This window comes from Pelecanus crispus, chromosome 1 (assembly GCF_030463565.1).
Source record: "Pelecanus crispus isolate bPelCri1 chromosome 1, bPelCri1.pri, whole genome shotgun sequence".
NCBI classification, from domain to species: domain Eukaryota; kingdom Metazoa; phylum Chordata; class Aves; order Pelecaniformes; family Pelecanidae; genus Pelecanus; species Pelecanus crispus.
The window spans coordinates 158,974,678-158,994,298 of NC_134643.1; the positions used below are offsets into that span (position 1 = coordinate 158,974,678).

At 38.2% G+C, this 19,621-nt stretch overlaps 1 protein-coding gene and 1 long non-coding RNA gene across 5 annotated transcripts in view; one reads left to right on the forward strand and one right to left on the reverse strand.

Annotated features, from left to right (window-relative positions):
* Positions 1-8: 8 nt before the first annotated feature.
* Positions 9-5,345, forward strand: LOC142593533 (uncharacterized). The gene is made up of 4 exons (XR_012831052.1): positions 9-174; positions 1,827-2,022; positions 2,724-3,380; positions 5,309-5,345. It is a non-coding gene; the product is annotated as an uncharacterized LOC142593533 (long non-coding RNA).
* The window catches only part of CUL4A (cullin 4A), a 42,468-nt gene continuing 26,389 nt past the window's right edge, over positions 3,543-19,621 (reverse strand). For 3 of the 4 annotated variants that reach the window (XM_075710303.1, XM_075710310.1, XM_075710318.1), the window contains 8 exons: positions 18,151-18,261; positions 17,724-17,809; positions 16,578-16,685; positions 15,213-15,326; positions 13,909-14,014; positions 7,100-7,272; positions 5,864-6,016; positions 3,543-5,577 (listed from right to left, as the gene is read on the reverse strand). In XM_075710303.1, coding sequence (XP_075566418.1) covers positions 5,482-5,577; positions 5,864-6,016; positions 7,100-7,272; positions 13,909-14,014; positions 15,213-15,326; positions 16,578-16,685; positions 17,724-17,809; positions 18,151-18,261 — 947 coding nt within the window. In that variant the 3' untranslated portion in view covers positions 3,543-5,481. Of the gene's footprint in view, positions 5,578-5,863; positions 6,017-7,099; positions 7,273-13,908; positions 14,015-15,212; positions 15,327-16,577; positions 16,686-17,714; positions 17,810-18,150; positions 18,262-19,621 lie in introns of all 4 variants that reach the window. The other variant, XM_075710295.1, reaches the window with a different exon arrangement.

Genomic DNA, 19,621 nt, shown 5'->3' on the forward strand with positions numbered 1-19,621 from the left:
GCCTTCAACCGTGTTTCCCCGTGGGGAGCGCAGTACCGCCCCCCCCCCCGCCCCGTGTTGAAGGGGAGGTGATAGAGGATGGTGAGAAATGGCGTCGGTGAGCAATTAACCCGCCTGAGTTCTGTATTGCCTCCGGAATACGTTTCTTGCCACTGAGTTTCAAAGCAGTCCAAGGTGAGTGCAGTCATCTTGCCTAGAATTAATCCAGTCCCAGCTGTATAAAAGCACTGGAAGTTAACGATCTCTTAGCTCTGAAGTGATGCATCTGCGTATACCTGTGTATACATATAATCCACATACGTGTTCGAGCCAAAACAGGGACTGCTAATGACTTGTGGTTGCATGAGTAAAATTAATTGCTCCTTCACATAGTTTCCGATGTTTTTATAAACACGAGTTTTAAGAAGTCCCTCTTTTTTTTGGAGATAACTAGAAAAAAAGAGGTGAAGTTTGTCTATCGACATTGTCAGATGTTAGCATAGTAACGGAGATACAGAGCCCAGGCCATTTGATCACTTTGTAATTCAATGCTCTTTCTTACCTAAGCTGTTAAGGGTACACTTTCTTCATCTGAAACCTCAGGAGTACTTACTTTGCTATTGAAATCCTATTTCAAGTACTATTGGAAACTGTGCCAATAGCAGGGTGCTTGTGCTTTCTGAAAATGACTCCCATGTCATCCTTCTCCTCATTACAGTGTATTCCAGATTAATCAGCTCTGAGACAGAATCCTTTACGCTCCCAAGCTGCCTTCATACATCTTTACTTAGAACCCATTTGAAATGCAATTTAGCTACAACCAGCTGCTAAAGTCAAGTACAGCAACTCTAAATTTGATGACCTTTCCCTGATGTTTGTCTCAGTTCACTTACACTTCCTATTTCCCCAAAACATCCTAGAGAAGTCTATTTGCTCTTCAGGGTGGTTTGGGGATCTGCCTTTCAATGCTATTGCTACAAACAGACCTTTCTTAATGCTGCATTTTTATCTGTGCATTTTTTAGAGATGGAAATGCTTTAATTTAGTTTGTTTGCTTTTCCCTGCAGCACTTCTAGCAGTCTTTATTTTTGCCATGTATTGCCAAAAGCAGAAGTTAGTTAACTTCAAAAAGCATATAAGAAACAGCTCTGGTCAAGTGTTTGAATGAGTTACCAGCAGAGGGGGTGAGGTTAATGGAGATGGGACATCGGCTCTTCTCATTTTTTGATCACTGTATTCGGAACCTGCACCGGGAGTGGAGGAAGGTCTGTGGATGCCTTGAAGTCTGCCAGAAAACAAAATAGAGAGGGAGGCCCAAAGTCAGGTTTAAACTTGCTGTGCAGTCATCCACCCCTCTACTGGAAAATAGGTACCCATCGAGAACTGAAAAATGATAGATGCTTGGCTAACTACCAATTAATACATAAGTTGCATCAAGCAACAATATTGTGGCAAGAAATTGGTAACTAAAGAACATAAGGCTATCAGCAGAGAATGATGTTGACCTTACGTGCTGTGGATCATTAGCTTACTAAGCCTTTTACAGTGGTGTTGAGACTGCACAAAACCCAATCTCTATGTCATTGTCAGTGGAAATATTACCAGGGTGTTTGGTAGCTTGCTTTCCTAATGAAATAAGTCTTACACAACCATGTTCGCCGTCAGCCTCACTGCTCGATAACTTGTTGGCCAACATCAATCAAACTTGATAGCAGGGTAAGACATAAACAAACATAAAGTTACAGCTTCTATAAAAGCTGCTATATAGATAGCCTGGAGATCCAAATTGGTGCCATCACTGAGGGAAACATAGTCCATATCCAGCCCTCGTGCGTTTTGTTTGACAGAGCTGCTGGCCAGCCAACATGAACACAGTTCCAGATTAACCATGGTACACCTCCTGGCCCTGCAGAGCCATGGATGCCGAACAGCTGCTTATGGGGAAGAACACGGGAAATGCCCACAAGATCTAGGAGCCGCTACTACAACACAAACTGTTCTGCAAAGTCAAGGCAGAATACTAGCATGGAAGACAAAGTACAGGTTGGGAATTTTTACCAGGAAAAGAATTTCCACAAAATGTGACTCCATTTTCCCTGTAGCCTTTTGCTGTGTATTATCTGACTTCACTGGGTTACTTTCTTTCTGAAGAAACTTGGTAGGAATAGGCAACCGAGGTTATCGTACAGAGTCCACTCTCCCTAACACACCTGCCAAAGATTATAAACCTACAAATAGGTCTATTTGCATAACAAATCGATGCACTAAAGTTGCCTGAAAGGTGTGTAATTTTTTTTCAAAGATGCATAGCACAAAGAAAGGAAGAAAGAAGCTGCAGCAGACCAAGGGAGTTTAACAATAAACCCAGGTTCAGATAAAGGAATACAAGGGAAGCTAAAATACAGAACTAGGAAAACAGGACACAAGGAGTGGGCAGGAAGGAGGCTGTTGGTGGCTGGTAAGGAGAGCTGCAATTGCCAGACTTGGGAAGCACCTGCAAGTCAGCCATCAGCCTGCATTCTCGCACGTGCTTTCCCTCAGGAGATGTTGGGCTAGATGACAGGGCAGCACATTTAGGAAAATTGCTTTTTAAATATATGTAACATGTCTGGATGAGGTATCTGAATGTTTAAGTTAAACTGAGTTGAACTGGAAAGTTTCAAGTTAAATCGGAAGGTTTGGGTAAGACTGGAGAGCCCCTACCTGTATCCCAGATTCCTGCTGTTATTTTTGTCATTCCACAGAAGCTGCTACACAGCTTGTTCCAAGGACGCTGAATTGCCAAGATCCAGGTTTTCAAGATGTCTTCTGAACGTAGATGCACTACAGAGGAAATCTGTTACTTTGCTACTGCCTGATGTCTTCAACACTGGGTGATCTTCCAGGAAGAAATTTTTAGCACTCTGCCCTGTGGGCACAAATAGGGGCAGTCTGAACCAAATAGCTGTCATCAAACCAACAGCTGGTTGAGACTGGATACTCAGCCAAATTCTATCACCAGCTATCAAAAAGCTATCAAATGCAGCTATTTTGCTAGGAAGAAGTGATTACCATGCTGACTAATAAACTAACTGCTTACCTGTTTGGTTCAGCACATACAAAATCCCATGAAGAGAAATTTGAGGAAATCAAATTAAAAATGAGGATCTGGGAAAAAGAGATTCATGATCACCTGGCCTGTCCATCTCTCCCATAGCTTTTGAACTTCTAAAGCTGCTTTCGAACCTCTAAAGCTGCTTTCAGACCAATTTGGAAGAGTGAAAAAACCCTTCAGAGATCAGTATGTTCTCTGTAGGTTTGGGGTGTAAGGGGATGGATGGAGATCAGCAGCTGGATCAAGGAGAACAAAACCAATGCTCCCATGAGCAGGAAGGCCGAACTAAGCAGAAAAACCCTCTGTGGTACTGCTGCTTGAGATTATTTGGCGGGGGGGCAGGGGAGGAGGGGAATGATACAGCCGGGGACAAAGGGCACACATCACAGAAAGACTGGCTTCATTATTTCCACTGCTTGTGGAAAAACTCATTTTTAATTGCTATACCAGAGTGACTGGGCCGGAGAGTTCTAGTCTATGGCAATTAAGAAAAACTGCCTATCTCAGCACTTTTAATCTATTAACATTACTTCATAAGGCAGAACCATTTCAGCCATCTTCAGGGTAACACCACTGCTCTTAATCTATTGTTTAAAACTGTTGAACCAGGAGGTTGGGGTTCGGAAGGGGAAGGCAGTACACATTCACTGCTTGATATCAGTTACTGCATACTACTGCCAACTTTCTGTGTGGATAAAGCCTCTGCCCATGACACTTCTGTGAGGCACACACTCCTTTTTGTTTTAAAAATCTAGTAAGATGGATCTGATCAGCTTCCACATGCATGGAAAGTGAATTACAAGGCGAATGGTATAGTTAACACTAAAGAACAAACTGCGGAAATAAACTGAAGTGCCACATTCTCACAAAGGCTAAGAAATTAATTTAATATGCATCAAAGATTTTATTTGCATTAACTGAAGATTCAAATATTAAAATAAGTCTACATTAAATTACAATATTAAATATGTTTTAAATACAATAAACTAAACGCGTTTAGAAACTAAACACAAAAGGGAACAAAAATAATTCAGAAGAATGCAATACAATTAATGACACCAGATGACAGAACAAGGACTTCAATATGTAAATCCACAAGATGTCAACTCTTAGCAATGTTTACTTTAAGAAGAGGTGGTGGCTTTTTAATTGATGCACAAAACCCATTTTACATAAATTTAGTAAGGTATCTCTCAAGAAAATATTGCTCAGTTAAATTCTCATTTATGCCATGACCAAAGCTCCTTTGGTAGCTCTTTTTCAGAATGAAACACACCAGTATGCAAATCTGGAAAATAAACAGAGTCTTCTAAGTATTACCACAAAAGGTGTCTTCCTTATAGTTACAATTATCTAACAGATCTACAGTGTCTTTCATTCTTTAATTCAAATCAACTTACATATATACATTATGTAACAAAGTACTCACAAAATCCTTAGTCTTTCAAGACAAAAAACTATGCTTTCACAATATCGAGACCATAAAAGTCTTTTTTAAAAAAAAACTTTTGTTTTTTAAAGTGGAGCATGCTGTACAGTAGGTTCCCTGTATGTTATTTTAAAGGCGAAACTAAATATTACGGCAATTACATAAACAGTGATAAACACCAGTTGCCCTAAAATGAGGTAGGGCCTCTGACTCAGATCTAATCTTTGCCACCCAAGCCAGCAGAAGTAGTAATAAAATAATCCATATCTTAGCTAAATAATCCAACAACTCATTACACACATGAACGCAGTTTTCCTCTTGGCACTTCAAGGATCTCACTTCAAAACCTGATTTATCCAAACCAGACTGAAGTTTATAATCATTTGAAAGAAAATTAATTGAACACAAGTTTAAGGGTTTTCATGGTGTGTGATTTCAAAAATTCAGTGTATTTCAACAACACTGCTTGTATGTAAGTGTTCATCAATTACACAGCTTTTTAAAAAGTTACTCAAGTTGTCACTGTAGCTAAAGGATGCAGCATATAGGGTCTTTATGGATGCAGTTAGGAACACATAAATGAAGAAACCAGACTCGCATCCATCACAGAAGTATTTCTCACACAGGTAATTTTACCTTTCCATCCAACTTCAATGACAGTGTTAAACAAAACTGTAAAACTAAATTTCGAAGAACCCAAAAGAACAAAAGAGTAACTAAAAGAAATAAAAATACGACATTTAAACTTTGTAAGGAGTCTTGACAAGGATGATCAATTAACATGTCATTTTGCTTCTCTTCCACAGCAATGCATGCAGCTGGTTGAATAATATACGTCAACCTGAAATCTGCTAAAAGGGAAGTCTGGAACAGCATAGGTATTCAGTGTCCTGAAGATATATGTGGATGATTTTGGTTTTTATTTTTTTGGGTTTGGGTTTTTTTATTTATTTTTTTAAGTAAAAGCATGTCCTCTCCATTATGCAACATAGTGGTACTGATTGGGGTTGTCTTTGTCTCTCTCCATATAGTCTCTGTCAATGAGAGATTCAATCCTCTTTTTCAAGTCTCCAGGCTACAAGAAAAGATATTAGTAAGACAGTTAAAAATATATTTGCATTTATATTACATTTTAAAAAATAGGACTGCTAACAGCTACATGAGAAAATGCGCCATAGTAAATATCTAAATATAGTTTCCTACTGATACTCTGGCTTATTTCTGTTCACACACTCATTTCAATACCTCACCGTTTGGATTCAATTCAGACATAAGACATATTTCACATTTCTTACTCTTATGGACCAGCTGAATGGAAAAATATATAATCCTAGGATGGTTTGAAAAACAAAATCAGTTACCTTTACGGGAAATTTCAGTTGATTATACAATTCAGAAACAAGGAGATTATGACCAAGAGTCTTTCTCATCTTCATTATTCGTACAATAGCAGCATCAATCTGATATTGCCTGTCTTGAAACACTCGTTCAGTTGTGCTGACCTGTTCCTCAACCTAAAGAGCAATACAACACCACAAATCATATCACCTTTTTTGCTATTTTTTTATCAATTATATTTCTATAGTTAACCTTTCCAGTAAAAGGCAACTCATGTATTCTTATTCATCTTTGAGACAGATGCATGCATTACTGCATGCTAAGAACTAAGTGATTCTGAAGTGTACTGCTAAAGCAAGCCAAAGATAAAATTAAGGATAACATGAAGAAAAAAATAATGTACACCTTATTTTAAATCTGATTTTAATTTATTTTATTAAAATCTTAATTTTATTTTATTTGCTAAATTAAACTAAATCTTAAAAACTCACTTCAGATATCGAGAGAACACATAACAGTTTGACAGCCCAAATACAGTAGTCTTCTGAATGAAACAGCTCAATTCCAATTTAAATTTTAGGGATTTTAATATGCAAAGGGAAAAAGGAGACAACTCGGTGTTAATTAAAACATGTCACCTTGTGTCAAGAATTGAGATTCAAGTACAAAGACATCCACTGCAAAACCAGGGACAACCCTGACTTCAGTAACTCTCTTACCCACTAAATAAAGCAAAGAAGTGACCTGATTCCTAGTTTTACTTTCATTAAAAAATAATCCAGCCACCAAGCCAGGAAACATGACATTACTACTCTACCCTTAATTGGTTTAGAGGTGGACTTGGTAGTGTTAGGTTAATGGTTGGACTGGATGATCTTAAAGGTCTTTTCCAACCTAAGCGATTCTATGATTCGATGACACGGTAACATTTGGTTCATGAGTTCAATATAGTACCAACACTTCAGCCATACCACGAAAACTTCCAAGACGTCCTGAAACATCTACAGGATCCTATCAGTTTAATATATAGGTATTTAAATTTGCAAGCACAGGAAGGAACCTAAGTTGTTTCGATTTCAATGACTCTTAAAATCTTTATTGCCTCTGCGAGTCATCTCAACTACCAGAAGAATTTAGTACCCGTTTCCTTTCTCCATATGCAAAAACTATGAGAGGAAATGCAAAGATTCTGTCTCTCCATGTGGGATGTGGATAAAGAGTTAACACAAACAGAATGAATGCAAAAAATAAATACATACTGTTTCTTTCATTTGGATTTGGTTGATCTTTATTCTAAACAATTTATGCTTGAAGTCACCATTAAAGATGAATTTATCTCCATCTTCTACATCTTTGCCCTTTGGATTTTTAATCAGTACTCGTGCTTTTCCACAAGCTAAAGACTGCAAGGTTCTTCTTAATTCACTGTCCTCTGTGAAGAAGTTCAAAGTATGGGAGAAAGCAGAACAGAACATTAGTGTGAAGAGTTTCATGTGGCTAATCTAGAAATACAATTGAAAAGTTACTGGGTTTATGTTAATGCCTTCTTCCAGCTAAGTTCCAGTCAGGTAACAGCTTACAGCCTTCGAGCTTGGTCTCACATCTTCCCACAGGTATGTGCTGAGAGCATGCACAGAATTGTACATGTCAGGAAGACAGGCTCAGGCTCATCTTAGCAAGCTTTCCATTCAAAGGTAGTTTCAGAAAAGATTTCACATTAGCGTGAGCCTGGTTTTATTCCTTTAGTTTTGTTTGGTTGTAACAGGACTTTAGATGAAACAAAAAAAAAAAATCAGTTGATGACAAGAAACTCAAGCCACCCATTTTATGATTTCATCACTATTTTTAACACACACCAGAAAATATATAATAAAAAGAAACAAAGTCTAAGTTGATAGGAAGATGTTTTGTGAGAAGGCAGAGCTGACAGTTATTATAGTCACAAACTCCCCCCACAACAGGAAAGTAGTAGAAACAAGTGGGTGAGGAAGATTTTATCTAGTAAGATTTAAAGCTAAAAGCATTTGAACAAGTAGATAAAATGAAGTCTAAAACATTCTAATAATTACGTTGCAAAGTCTTGTATCACGATTTTGCATTGAAACAGCCTCTGCAGTCTCTAGAATACTTTTATTCACAATATAAAATTATCACCAAATGTGTCAGATCTCCTGAACAGTTTTAGTCTAAAAGTTGAAAGAAAAGTTTTGCAATCTAGTGCTGAAGTGCAGTGTAGCTGAGTAAAAGATTAACACTGTTAATATTTCAAAAATACTTCAACTTTCACACAGAGTGACTTTTTCCTTTTTGAAACTTCCAGCTGTTCTATGATTACTAAAAAAAACCCTTTAAACCACATTGACTAAACAGGCATTTATGATGTCTCACACTTTTTGGGTGTTTCACCTTCAGTAAATGCAGACTCTTGAGTTGTGTTTTTGTCTAAACACAAGGACTGTTAAAAACACTCGGTATACTTTGGAGCTTGGCTTCTGCCCTGCATGCTAAGTCGCAGGTTACAGTGTGCCAAAGGGAAGGAATCTGCAATTACCTATAAGTCACTAAGTAAAAAAAACCCTACAGCTTCTAGAGGATTTCTTGATAATGAGAAGGCAGGTAAAAGCATGGAGTATATTTGGACAACACATCTCAAAGAAACACGGTTACCAAAAAGAAGGTAACTATTCTTTGAGTGACAGTTTATGCATTTTCTAACTGCAGTAAAGTATCGCAGGCAGATCTCATCTCTTTAATGAGACTGGCGATACTTTATTGTAACAGTGACTGGAAAACACAAGTTCCAACTATGGCCAGTTAATGCAGATGAAGACAGTGATATCCCAAAGGGGGAGAAATCCATGTGATGTTTTGTTTGGGTTTTTTTGGTTGGTTGGTTGGGGTTTTTTTTAGTAATGTGGTAATCGCCCATGAAGTACTCTTCTACTTAGCATGAGGAAAATTCATATGAGTATGACTTTTTGACCCCCAAAAGTATATGTATTTTGTGTTAGATGGCAATGGAATATAAAGATACAATAGACAAAGTTGGAAAGGCATGTCGAGACCTGTTGTCCAAACTGTTTCAATACCCAGGGGTTTTGATATCCAGATACCCACTTCCTTTAAGTGCAAGACGTTTACAAAACTAACTTGTAATACTGTAAACACAGCAAGGTAGCTAATACTGAACCTGCATAAATTAATAAGTGTCTGGACAGCAGAACCACAGAATATATCATATGCACCTCTGTAAAATATACATAGTAGATAATGAATGTATGAAAGACGTATTAAAGAACTGGAACTCTGGCCCTGGCTGTCTATCCTGTCAGGTGCAGCACCAAACACAAATTGCTAGGTTTTGTTTTGTGAAAGCACTTGCTTAAGCAACTGAAAGTTTTAAGTCATACTATCTTCCCGGTTTCTGCCATACTGACCAGTCATTTCTTTATATTAACTGCAGTATGACTCCTGAGTGAAACAAACAAATGTTTACCTGACTGGCACTATATTCCGCAGTAGTCAGCGGGGAACTGGGGAGACATGACTGATAGACCTGACGAACCCCCATGGAAGCACTGCTAAAGCTGCTTCAACAGGAGAAGAAAGAGTACCAAACTTGCCAAATAGATTTTTATAACATTGGAAAATCCCAAATGCTTCACACCTCATTCCAGTACATTATTCATGATGCTTATATAGTGAGAGGTCCACAGGAACACATTAAATAAGCAGAATATAACTTATGATCACCTTTATGGTGTTCTCAAAAATCAATGTACCTGCAATAAATTGGGGGCTGACTCAGTCTGAGTTGATCTGATGTTTGAGAATTAGTGCTTTAGGGCCTGCCATTAATCTTAGGCAGCTAAGTCAGTTTCAATTGAGAACAACTACATTATATGTTTTATGTATTGGATCAAAATGTCTGCCTCACCCAACCCAGGTTCTTTGACTTGGCTAGTAACAAATGGAGAAGCTAAAAGATCCCTGAATTCTTGTGCCGTGAGGGCTAGTGAATTCGCTATTCACCATCTCTAAGCCATTCATAATTCTACAGACTATTGCATTTCCTCCTTTTCACCTCTCTCCAAACTATCATGCCCCCAGTTAAAGAGATGAACTCTCCATCCTCTGCATGGGAACCGTTCCATACCGTCCATATTTCTTCTTCATCTTTTTTGTCCTTTTCTAATTCTACTATACACTTTCAGAGATGGGCTGTCCTGAAATTTATGAAGTCTCCAAACACAAGGACACAAAGCATAATGATGCTTTCTGCTTTGTTCTCAACAACTTCCCCAGAAGTTACCAGCACGCTTTTTGCCCTTCTGATCACTGATGAACATTCAGTTGATGTTTTCAGGGGACACAATGACTGCACAACTTCATTCCTGAGCAGTCACATCTAACAAAGCCAATCTCTGACGTCTGGTTAAGGTTATTTCCCCACTACAGACATCCTTATATTCATCAACACTGGATTTGATCTCCTAATTGTTCAACAGTGTGAGATCCTTTTTTAAACTTTTCTAGAAGTTTCAGATTTGACCTCCTGAAAGAATCAGCATCAAATTCTGTCACATCAGTATTCATCTTCTTCAGATCTTTAATGACTACGTTGAATAATACCTGGGGATCCCAAATAGGAGCTTCCTTTCACTGAAAGCTACCCATTCATTTCTACCTGTTGTTTTCTGTCTTTTAATCATTTATTCACCCCTAAGAGGAACTTCCCTCTCAAGCCATGAAAACGTAGTTTATTTTAGAGCTTGTGAGGAGCTCTTATCAAGAGCTTTTTAAAACCCAAGTGCACAATTATGATTGTGCATATGCTTGCCAACTCCCTCAAAGAACTTGAAAAGGAAATTATGCATCGCATAAATCATGCTGGCTCTTCCCTAATATACACTTATCCATGAGCCTACCGGTTCTGTTCTTCCCCATACAGACCTGCTACCCTGCAGTAATCTGCAGAATTACTCCATGAATTTAAAAAATAAATTACAAAAATAGCATTGCTCTTGTCACTTGCCATTCTTATTGCACCAAGGCTCACTTAAATTACAAACTAGACAAACTAATTCAGTATTTATACTGGAAAGTTCCTGTAAAGCTTCTGGATTAATCTTACCAATAGGTGGTGGTCTAATTTACTGTCTGATTTACTGATCTGTTCTAAATCCTTCACTGACACTTCAACTTGCAATATTTTATTCTGCCCTATGGCATGGGCACGGCTGGCTGCACTCTTCTGCAGCTAACACCAATGTGCAAAGACTGGGTAACGCCTCATAATAGGGTCTCAACACAAATACATGTTAGTTAAATAAAAATGGCACAAGGCTTCCACCACCCCCCAGAACAAGCTGGCACACGAGAACACCAAAGTAAAGGAAGCAGTTAGATGCAATCCTTCGGAGTTAAGATGTTCAGTATCCCTTTCAGTGTTCAGTTTAGAACTGGAGAACAGGCACCCTGGCTCAGAAGGTCCATCTAGCCCAGCATCCTGCCTCTGGCAGCAGCCACAAGCAGGTGAGCATAGGGCAGCGTATTAGAGCAAAGCTAATACAGCTCCATGCCTCCCTGCTCTTCCTCCTCTCCTCATCCAGCTGCTCTCTAAGCTTCCAATCACTTAGGGCTCAGGGACTTCCTTAGCCACAGGTGGCTTCTATGCACTGAGAAACCTTCAGTGCTTTGCTTTTCCCTGAACCTGTCTCCTTGAATTCTGTACACTTCCAGCTTTTATAACATGCTGTTTAGTTTTTGGTTTATGCCCCCTAGCTTTTTTTCTTTTTTTTTTTTGAGTAAGAAAACAAATCCCTATTCACTGATTTCTATTTACCTTTTGGTCTATTTAGTTTAGTCCTAATGTTTAGCTGTTCCTTCTAAAGAAGCTGTCCTATGTCTTCCATCTTTACTCCCATTCTCTGAACTCTTCTTGGATCTCCTATGTTATTTTTAGATGGCGGAGGGAGAAGTCTGACAAACCTTACAGACTTTCTAAAACATTTTAGTGTGCCAGCAGCTTCACTCCCTTTGAATTTAGATGGAGCCCATCCATCTTGTGCAGGTTCCCCCTGTTTCAAAGGCTTTCCTACTTCCTAGTAAATCTAGACCCTCTTCCATACATCATTTTTTTCAAGCATACATTGCAATTCTGCCTGTCTAGCCCTGCACCTGGTGTTTAGAACATTTAGAAATGGTTTCTATGGCAACCCTAATGCCCAAGTTTTGCCCTCCAGGATTTCTACCATGTCCTATGTTATTTGTATCCACGAGCCAGGACCTCTGGTTCATCCAGGTCGGTCTCTGAGAGTCTGGCCATCAGCACCTCTGCCCCTAGCAGTCAATTCACCAATCAGCTGCATCACAAATTCAGCTACTTTTTCTAATATCTGAATCTCTGTTCTTTTCCAACTATCAGGGATACCAGCCTTCAGCAGGGTACCGATGAGTGAAAGGATCATCCAAGCAGCAGGAGGCAGAAAGGGTGCAGAGTCAGACCTATTTTTGAGATCATTTCTAGCCATAAGAGTTTCCTCACCTTTAGAAGTAGGGAGACTGCTAGGTGGGAATGGGGCCTCTCTAAAGCAGCTCTGAATGCCTTGTGTAGGAAGAGCCTGGGAAGACAGAGCTTTTATGTCATCCACTCTGGCCCCACGGGAACCCTGTGAATTGTCCTTGTTACCTGCATTCCTACACTAGTTCCCCGTAGGAAAGAGAAACAGTCATGGCACTCAGTGCAATGAAGTAACATAATATAGATAGCTCCCAACTATCAAGCAGTTCTATCCAGCTGCCTTAAAAACAGTCTACAGAAACCCTTTGTATTGTGCTATAACATAATGAATTTCCATGTAGCAGATTTTATCTATTGCTGTTAGGCGGCCACAATGCAAGCTCCAAGGTACAGCAATACAAGATGAGAAAGCAGGATCTGTATCAGGCTTGCGTGAACTTATGTTTGTTCTGTAACCATTGTACTCTGACCTAATGAGCCTCTCTGGACGATCCTGATGCTTATCATTCACGCTGGCATGAGTTTTCTTCAGCTCCCTTAGCATTAATGGAGTGGATGACTAAGCAACCTGAAGCTTAGAGGCTGAGAAGCTGGAGCACCTGGGCTGTACTGCCTTCTGCAATGCATCATTCTGAACCACAGGGATTCTTGATATCCCCATTTTACAGTATTATAGTAAATATATTTACAATATTTTAGTACTTGTGTGGGTTCAAATACTCCTTCAGCAGTCACTGTATTGGGTTGATCTTAAGATTCGACATGTGAAGGGCTACTGGATATGACCTGCTGGTTGATCTAGAAGTTCCAGAGAGTAAAGAGATGATAGCGTTATCATTACTAATGCCAATGGCTGCAACTATTTCAAGAAGTGTAAAAATTCCAAAAAAATCCCACCCAAGAGCATTAGAATACAGAAGGTAGATACTACAGGTGGCTAAACAGAAAACTGTACTTTTCCTCAGTTTTCTTTGTTCTTTCTGCCTTCAGGTTTCAAGTGCAGAAGGAGACAGCTATGAAGTATACGCCCTACCGGACACTGCTGCTCTTGACAAATCAGACCTATTGTAAATAGGGCGCTCCAGCAACAGCAATGGAAAACAGGTGGGCAAGCTCTCAGTACAGTGCAATTGAAAATACTCTCTTGAATCACCCCAAAATGACAGAATTCTACAACAGATCATTTTCAGAGTATAATATTTGAAACTGCAGTAGAACAAAAATAATCTGTACTCACACAACAGTCTTTATCACCATTTGAATTTTAAGAATTGCAATGATACATTTTGTAAATCTAATAGGTTATTAGTAGTATCATACGCTACACAGCTCTTACTATTTATTTTGTGAAGCATCTATTTTATCTACACTAGGAAGTACCAGCAGTGTGTTTTCGTCATCTCTTTTGGTGTCAATATACTATTGGCTCATCAAGTTTGTCCTAATGTTCATGGCAAATTTCTTAAAATTAGGCCTTTAGGTATCAAATCATAACTGGCAATCATTCGATAAAAAAATTTAAGAATCAAAAAGTATTCTTCCTACCTACACCAGTGGCCATTTTAATTTCTTCAAAACTGAATTCATCTCCTTCATTAAACATAAGCAACACTAATGTCTGAAAGAGCGATACTTGAAATTCTTTCTTTCCCTAAAAAAGAAATATAAAATAATTATAAGTAATATTCAAAGCAACTTCTATTGTATCCTCCAAATCTGACAAGTTACAAAGGCTATACATTCTTTTTTTTTTATTTCTACAAGACGACGTGCATTTTAGAATGGCTAGCACACAGAAGAATCTGCTTGAATGCAGTATCGAGGAAAACGGGGTATTTTTAAAATATCTTTTTTTGCTACTCTAACAGTAGCAATACGGCACACAGCAGAAGCTCATTAGAATGGCCTTGTATTTACTTCACATCATTTACTTCATTTTAATTACAATGTATGAAATTCTGGCTTTGCTGCCATCAATAGTGAATCTCTTCATACTTCACTGAAGTTTCAGTTTATAGAAATGAGCAAGCTAATACAAAAGAAATCTCGGCATTGGATCAAATATGAAAGAAACAAAAGATAATTTTGATTTACTATGATACAGAGTGACAGTACTATCAGTAGCACAATGTTTCTATGTTTGTACAAACAGGCAATGGAAAGGAAATAAATAACTCAAACTCTTCAGACAGCTGTAAACACCTCTGTCAATCGACAACTACAAACCTATCCATCTTACTGTTACACAATGCCTACGCTAAGTTTCATATTCACAATGAGCTAGTAAAAGAATTCAGTTTTTGGGGGGTCTTTGCTCTGGCTCAATTAAGCTGTATTATTAGCAAGATATTCCATAAGACAAACCAAAACCACATTAAGACACAATGTGGTTATTTAAGACTTAAATAATTCAGCAAGCATTTGTATTTTAACCACAGTCATTACAAAAAGAGACTGAAGGGTGTTAGTGATGTATCAGTGAAGCATTCCAGAAGTATCACCAGTATTTCTATGATCAAAACAATTCCATATTAAAAAGATGCTGCATTTTTTTCTTTCATTAATGTACTGCTTTATTACAACCTTCTTTATTTGAACGAGCAACAATTCCTATCAAACAAATACAAATGTTACCAAAAGGTATTGCATTGTTGTCTTCCATGAGCTAGCTACTATTTCAGTTTAATTACAAAAAGCCTACTTTCTGTACAAAATAACAATATTGAATTGTGATTGTTCCTCCACAAAAATGTTACTACCTTTATAAGAAAATACAATGCATGACTAGATTCCAAATAATTGACTTCAATTTCATCCCAACAGGCTAAGCATTAAATAAGCAAACTTACTTCCTTAAATTCTGCCTTTAGGACAGCATGCCCTAAAGTGGTCTGCCACTGAAGCTTTCGACCACTGTGTTTTCCCAGGTAAAAGGTTTTAAATACCTCTTGAAGCTTTACCATCTGTAAAGCAAAGAGAGAAAAAAGTTTATTAGTGTTATACCAGTACAGTGATGCCAGATGATTTCACACATGTAATTTCTTTGGTTCTCCCCAACAATGTTTTGTAATAAGTGGTTTTGTGTGAAAACCTAAATCCAAAGAGCAAAATTCTGCTCTCAAGTACACTGCTACTATTATGCACAAAAGAAAGTATCAATTCAAGTATAGCTTTTAATTTCCTCCCCACCCCCTTTTTTGGTCTGTTTGTTTGTTTTAAATAAAAGTAAACAGACACACATATACAACCCCCCCCACAAAGGGTTTTAAACCTCAAAAATAAATACTGGTTTTGTCCTGGACTTTGAATATGACAAAGGAACCACAGGAGAAAAAGCATACATCCCACACCTATACACTGACTATTACCATCTGCTCCCAAGTTCTTCCTCTAGTTTGTCCTATACAGATTCAAGTCCGATTCCAGTACTTTATAGCCTCTTATTTCCCAGCAAGGGGCTTTTAACCCTCCGTTTTCATGACCCGTTGCTCAGGTTGGATCCTTCCGATGTAGTCTGCTACTGAGGAAAAGATGCCACACGAGCAAGAGCACAAAAGCTTCCACATCTTCTGAACTGAATGGGAACCCTGCTACCATCTTTGGCCTCTGAAGTGCTTCCCATGTTTCAGATCAAGCAAGGTATTGCAGGAAATAGGACTCCAAATACATATTTCAACTTAAATCACTACTGATAGGAGCTTTGCGAAAATCTCTCAACTTAGAAGCAATCTCTTTTCAGGCAAATGCTATTTAAATGCAGGGGCTAGTTTTGCGAGACACGTTGCAGGGAACAGAGGAAGGATCTTACAGAAAAAAGAACGTGCAGTAACGTAAGTATTGGCTAGATCAAAATGCCTAACCAATGTAGTTAAAGACTGAGTAAATTAAGGTGAACTGTCCAGTTTTAAACTTTTAAGTGCTTGACTGCAATATTAAATAGGACACTAATTTTATTTTAATACTAATTTTAGATTATGATCATTATTTAAAAGGCAAAAAACCACATTAAGTTAAACAATCACTGAAAAAAAGGTGGATTTTAACTACATTTTAGTTTTTGCAATTTCGGAATCTTTAAAATGAGATAAACCTCTCAAATATCTAGCAGGAAAAAAATTTAAAAAAGCTTTAAATGAAGGCATTATTTCACCCTGTGATAGTGATTATGATTCCACTCCATAAAGCGCATTTAGAAGGAGAATTCAAACACTAACCTCTGAATTTAAGTGGACTTCCATGGGTGTATAAGTTGGCCAATATCCCATAGTTAATATATTTACTGTCAGGTCTATATTTCCTGGGTCACTTTGGTTCTGCATATACTAAAATACAGGAGATGAGGGGGGAAAAAAAAAAAAAAAATCATTCAAGTATACTGTTGCATGCTAAATTTAAAAATTTATATACTTAAATTAGAAATTTAAAGTTGGTAGAATAATGAAAGATTTCTACAGGCCACATCCTTGCTTAGACATGCTCTACCAAGATTTTGAATTTCATGACTATTTATTGCTCCTGTACCCAGTTTCAAAACACGGCAAGTCGTTCGAAGTAAACAGAAAATGAAAACACGCCTTGAAGTATCTTAGACCACTGTCTTTACAAGGTATTAAGATCAAGGGAACTTCAATCACACGCAAACAGAGCAAAGGAAAAGCTTTTGATCGGAAGCCAGGACAAGAACTGTAAGATGAAAAGGATCTTCTGGGACTTCCACACATCTGTTAAACAATACATTTTCTTACAATTTGAGCATAGCATCAGTCAAGCCAGGCTGCAAAGTCCGGGACAGAAAAGTCACTTGAGTATTTTACTCCAGAAGCAGGTGTCCTGGATCAGATCTCTACCCCAGTATCCTATCTGCAGTGAGGCCCCAAAACAGGTACCCAGTGAGAAATGCAACAACAGGGTGAGCGTATTTCCTCCAAGCACTCCCTCAGTCACCAACAGGTTGGAAGCTCTGGGGCTGAGACATACGTGGTTTCTGTGCACTTAGCAACCTTCGGGGAGTTCCTCTGGTGTGGGTCATTCACAGAGAATTCATCAGAGCAGCAACAGTTTACAGAATGAAGGGATGTGGGCTTTAAAGTATGCTAGACAACTGAATTACTATGTGGTATTTAGACCTTAATGTAGACTTAAAAAGGAAACAAATAAAACTTTAAAATAAGACTATCTCTGAATACATACACAATAAATAAATTCTGTTCTATAAACAGAACTATAAATAGAGCCTATTACTATGACCAGGACCTGCTCAAAAGCCGTTCCATTTTATTTTAGCTTAACTCAATGGTGCACCGTTGAGTGCTTCCCCACCACTACTGAAAATTTAGCACACGAACACAAACTAAATGTACCTGCTTAAACTGAACCATGACATCTTTTGACAGTTCCATGTCCTTGAACATGCCCTCCAGTTTGCTGGTAAAAGCAGCGCCACATTCTGTCACACGAATTAAAGCAAAGATCCCACAATTACAAAGAAGCACAGAACAAGCAATAAAGGTTTAACCTGAGACAGTTGAGCCAGATTTGCCAGGGTCCAGAGTGCCTACAACTAGGTACATGTTTTAAGGATTTTACTCCTCTCTAGGTACGTTAAATGAACCAGTCACACACCTAAGAGGTCAGCTCAATAGTTTTCACTGAGCACAATGAAAGCTGTGGTATGCTCAGCTATTACTTATAAATCTGTCTCGTCACTTCTTAAAGCATGAGAAAAATAAGGATTCCAATTTACATGCCAGAAAGTAATAAAAGTTTAACACATCTGAAGGCACCTACCATGTTTAAGCTTTGACAGCATGGACTTCTCAGCATCTACTGATGCACTTTTCCCAACCAGCAGTCTTTTGGCCAAGTCTTTCTTGTAAAATGCCTCAAACACATCTTTACCTGTATGGAAATTGAAACAAAAATAAAATACAACTGAAATCATACATTCTATTTGCATCATTGCACTTCAGGTTTGTGACACAAGCCTTTCTCATGACATGTTGATCAGCAGAACAATATTCACTATGCAACAGCGAAGAAAAGCATATAGACAACTTGTTCTTCTTATATTTTAAGTATATATTTAAGATATTTTGCAAAATTTTTACTTCTTTCTTTCTTTTTTTTACCACAGGAACATAGGCTGCCTTGTATTTCCCATTGGATCAGCTACAAATCACATGAAATTATTCTGGGGTCCAGAAGAACATTCTCCCTCCAGTGGTCTGATTTATTAAAATTAAAAAGAGAAAAGGGTTCCTATGTATTAAAGAAATAATCTTTAAAAGCCTAAGGTGAAGAAAAATTGACAGAAGTCTACTCACTTGGTTTGACAATAGGCTTTTGAAATAAAGGAGTCATACAGGCACCCACAAACTTTCACACCTTAAACCACAGCTTCTGCAAATCTTTTCTATTAATAGTGCAAAGATATCAGCAAGTTTCTTCACTTTTAAGAGGAAGAAATTCACTGTAACTCAAGGCACTGTTTATGCTGCCTACAGTAACCCCTCCTAATTCTCTGCAAACACCTTCCAATGCAGCAATTCCTCTGATACTCTTCCTCCTCCATCCCACCCTCTGGTAAAGTGCCATTTCATGGAACACCATCGAGATACTACCAAAAAGCCCAATGCCCAGAACCTAACCGCTAATTATCATCTGCTCTTAAAAGGACTCTTACACACTAGATAGCTCAAAATAAATTTGCACTTTTAGCTCAGTACTACAAAAAATTTTAAGAGAAAAGGAGTTGGTCAAAGTTTCAGATTAACAGAAATTAATCTCTTAGGCTGACAAGTTGCCCGTGATACTGTTTTCGTTCACCATCTCCAACCAACACCCTTTGCATTTGACAAAAATCATGACGCAAATGGCATTACTTTATGACTGGTTTCTTGTTTGCTTTCCCATTACATTGTACTTGTTTTGGATTTTATGAGGGAAGAACCCCACAGATCTCAGAACAAACTAAAACAGAATTGGGTACTTCCTGCTTATTCCACCCCAGCCCAGCACACATGTCCCACTTCCCTCAAAACAGTGACCATGCATCTCTATTGGACTCAACCACATATTTTTTCTGATATCCAACCTAGCAAAAAAAAAAAAAAATTCTCCTAACAGATTAGGTGCGTAGGTTATTGCTCAGATAGGGACATACATTAGGGAAGCGCATTTCAAAGGCAGTAAAACATAGCCATAACATTTTCTGTCATCATTCTGAGCCCTCCTCTGTGTTCATTCTCAGCCACAATGA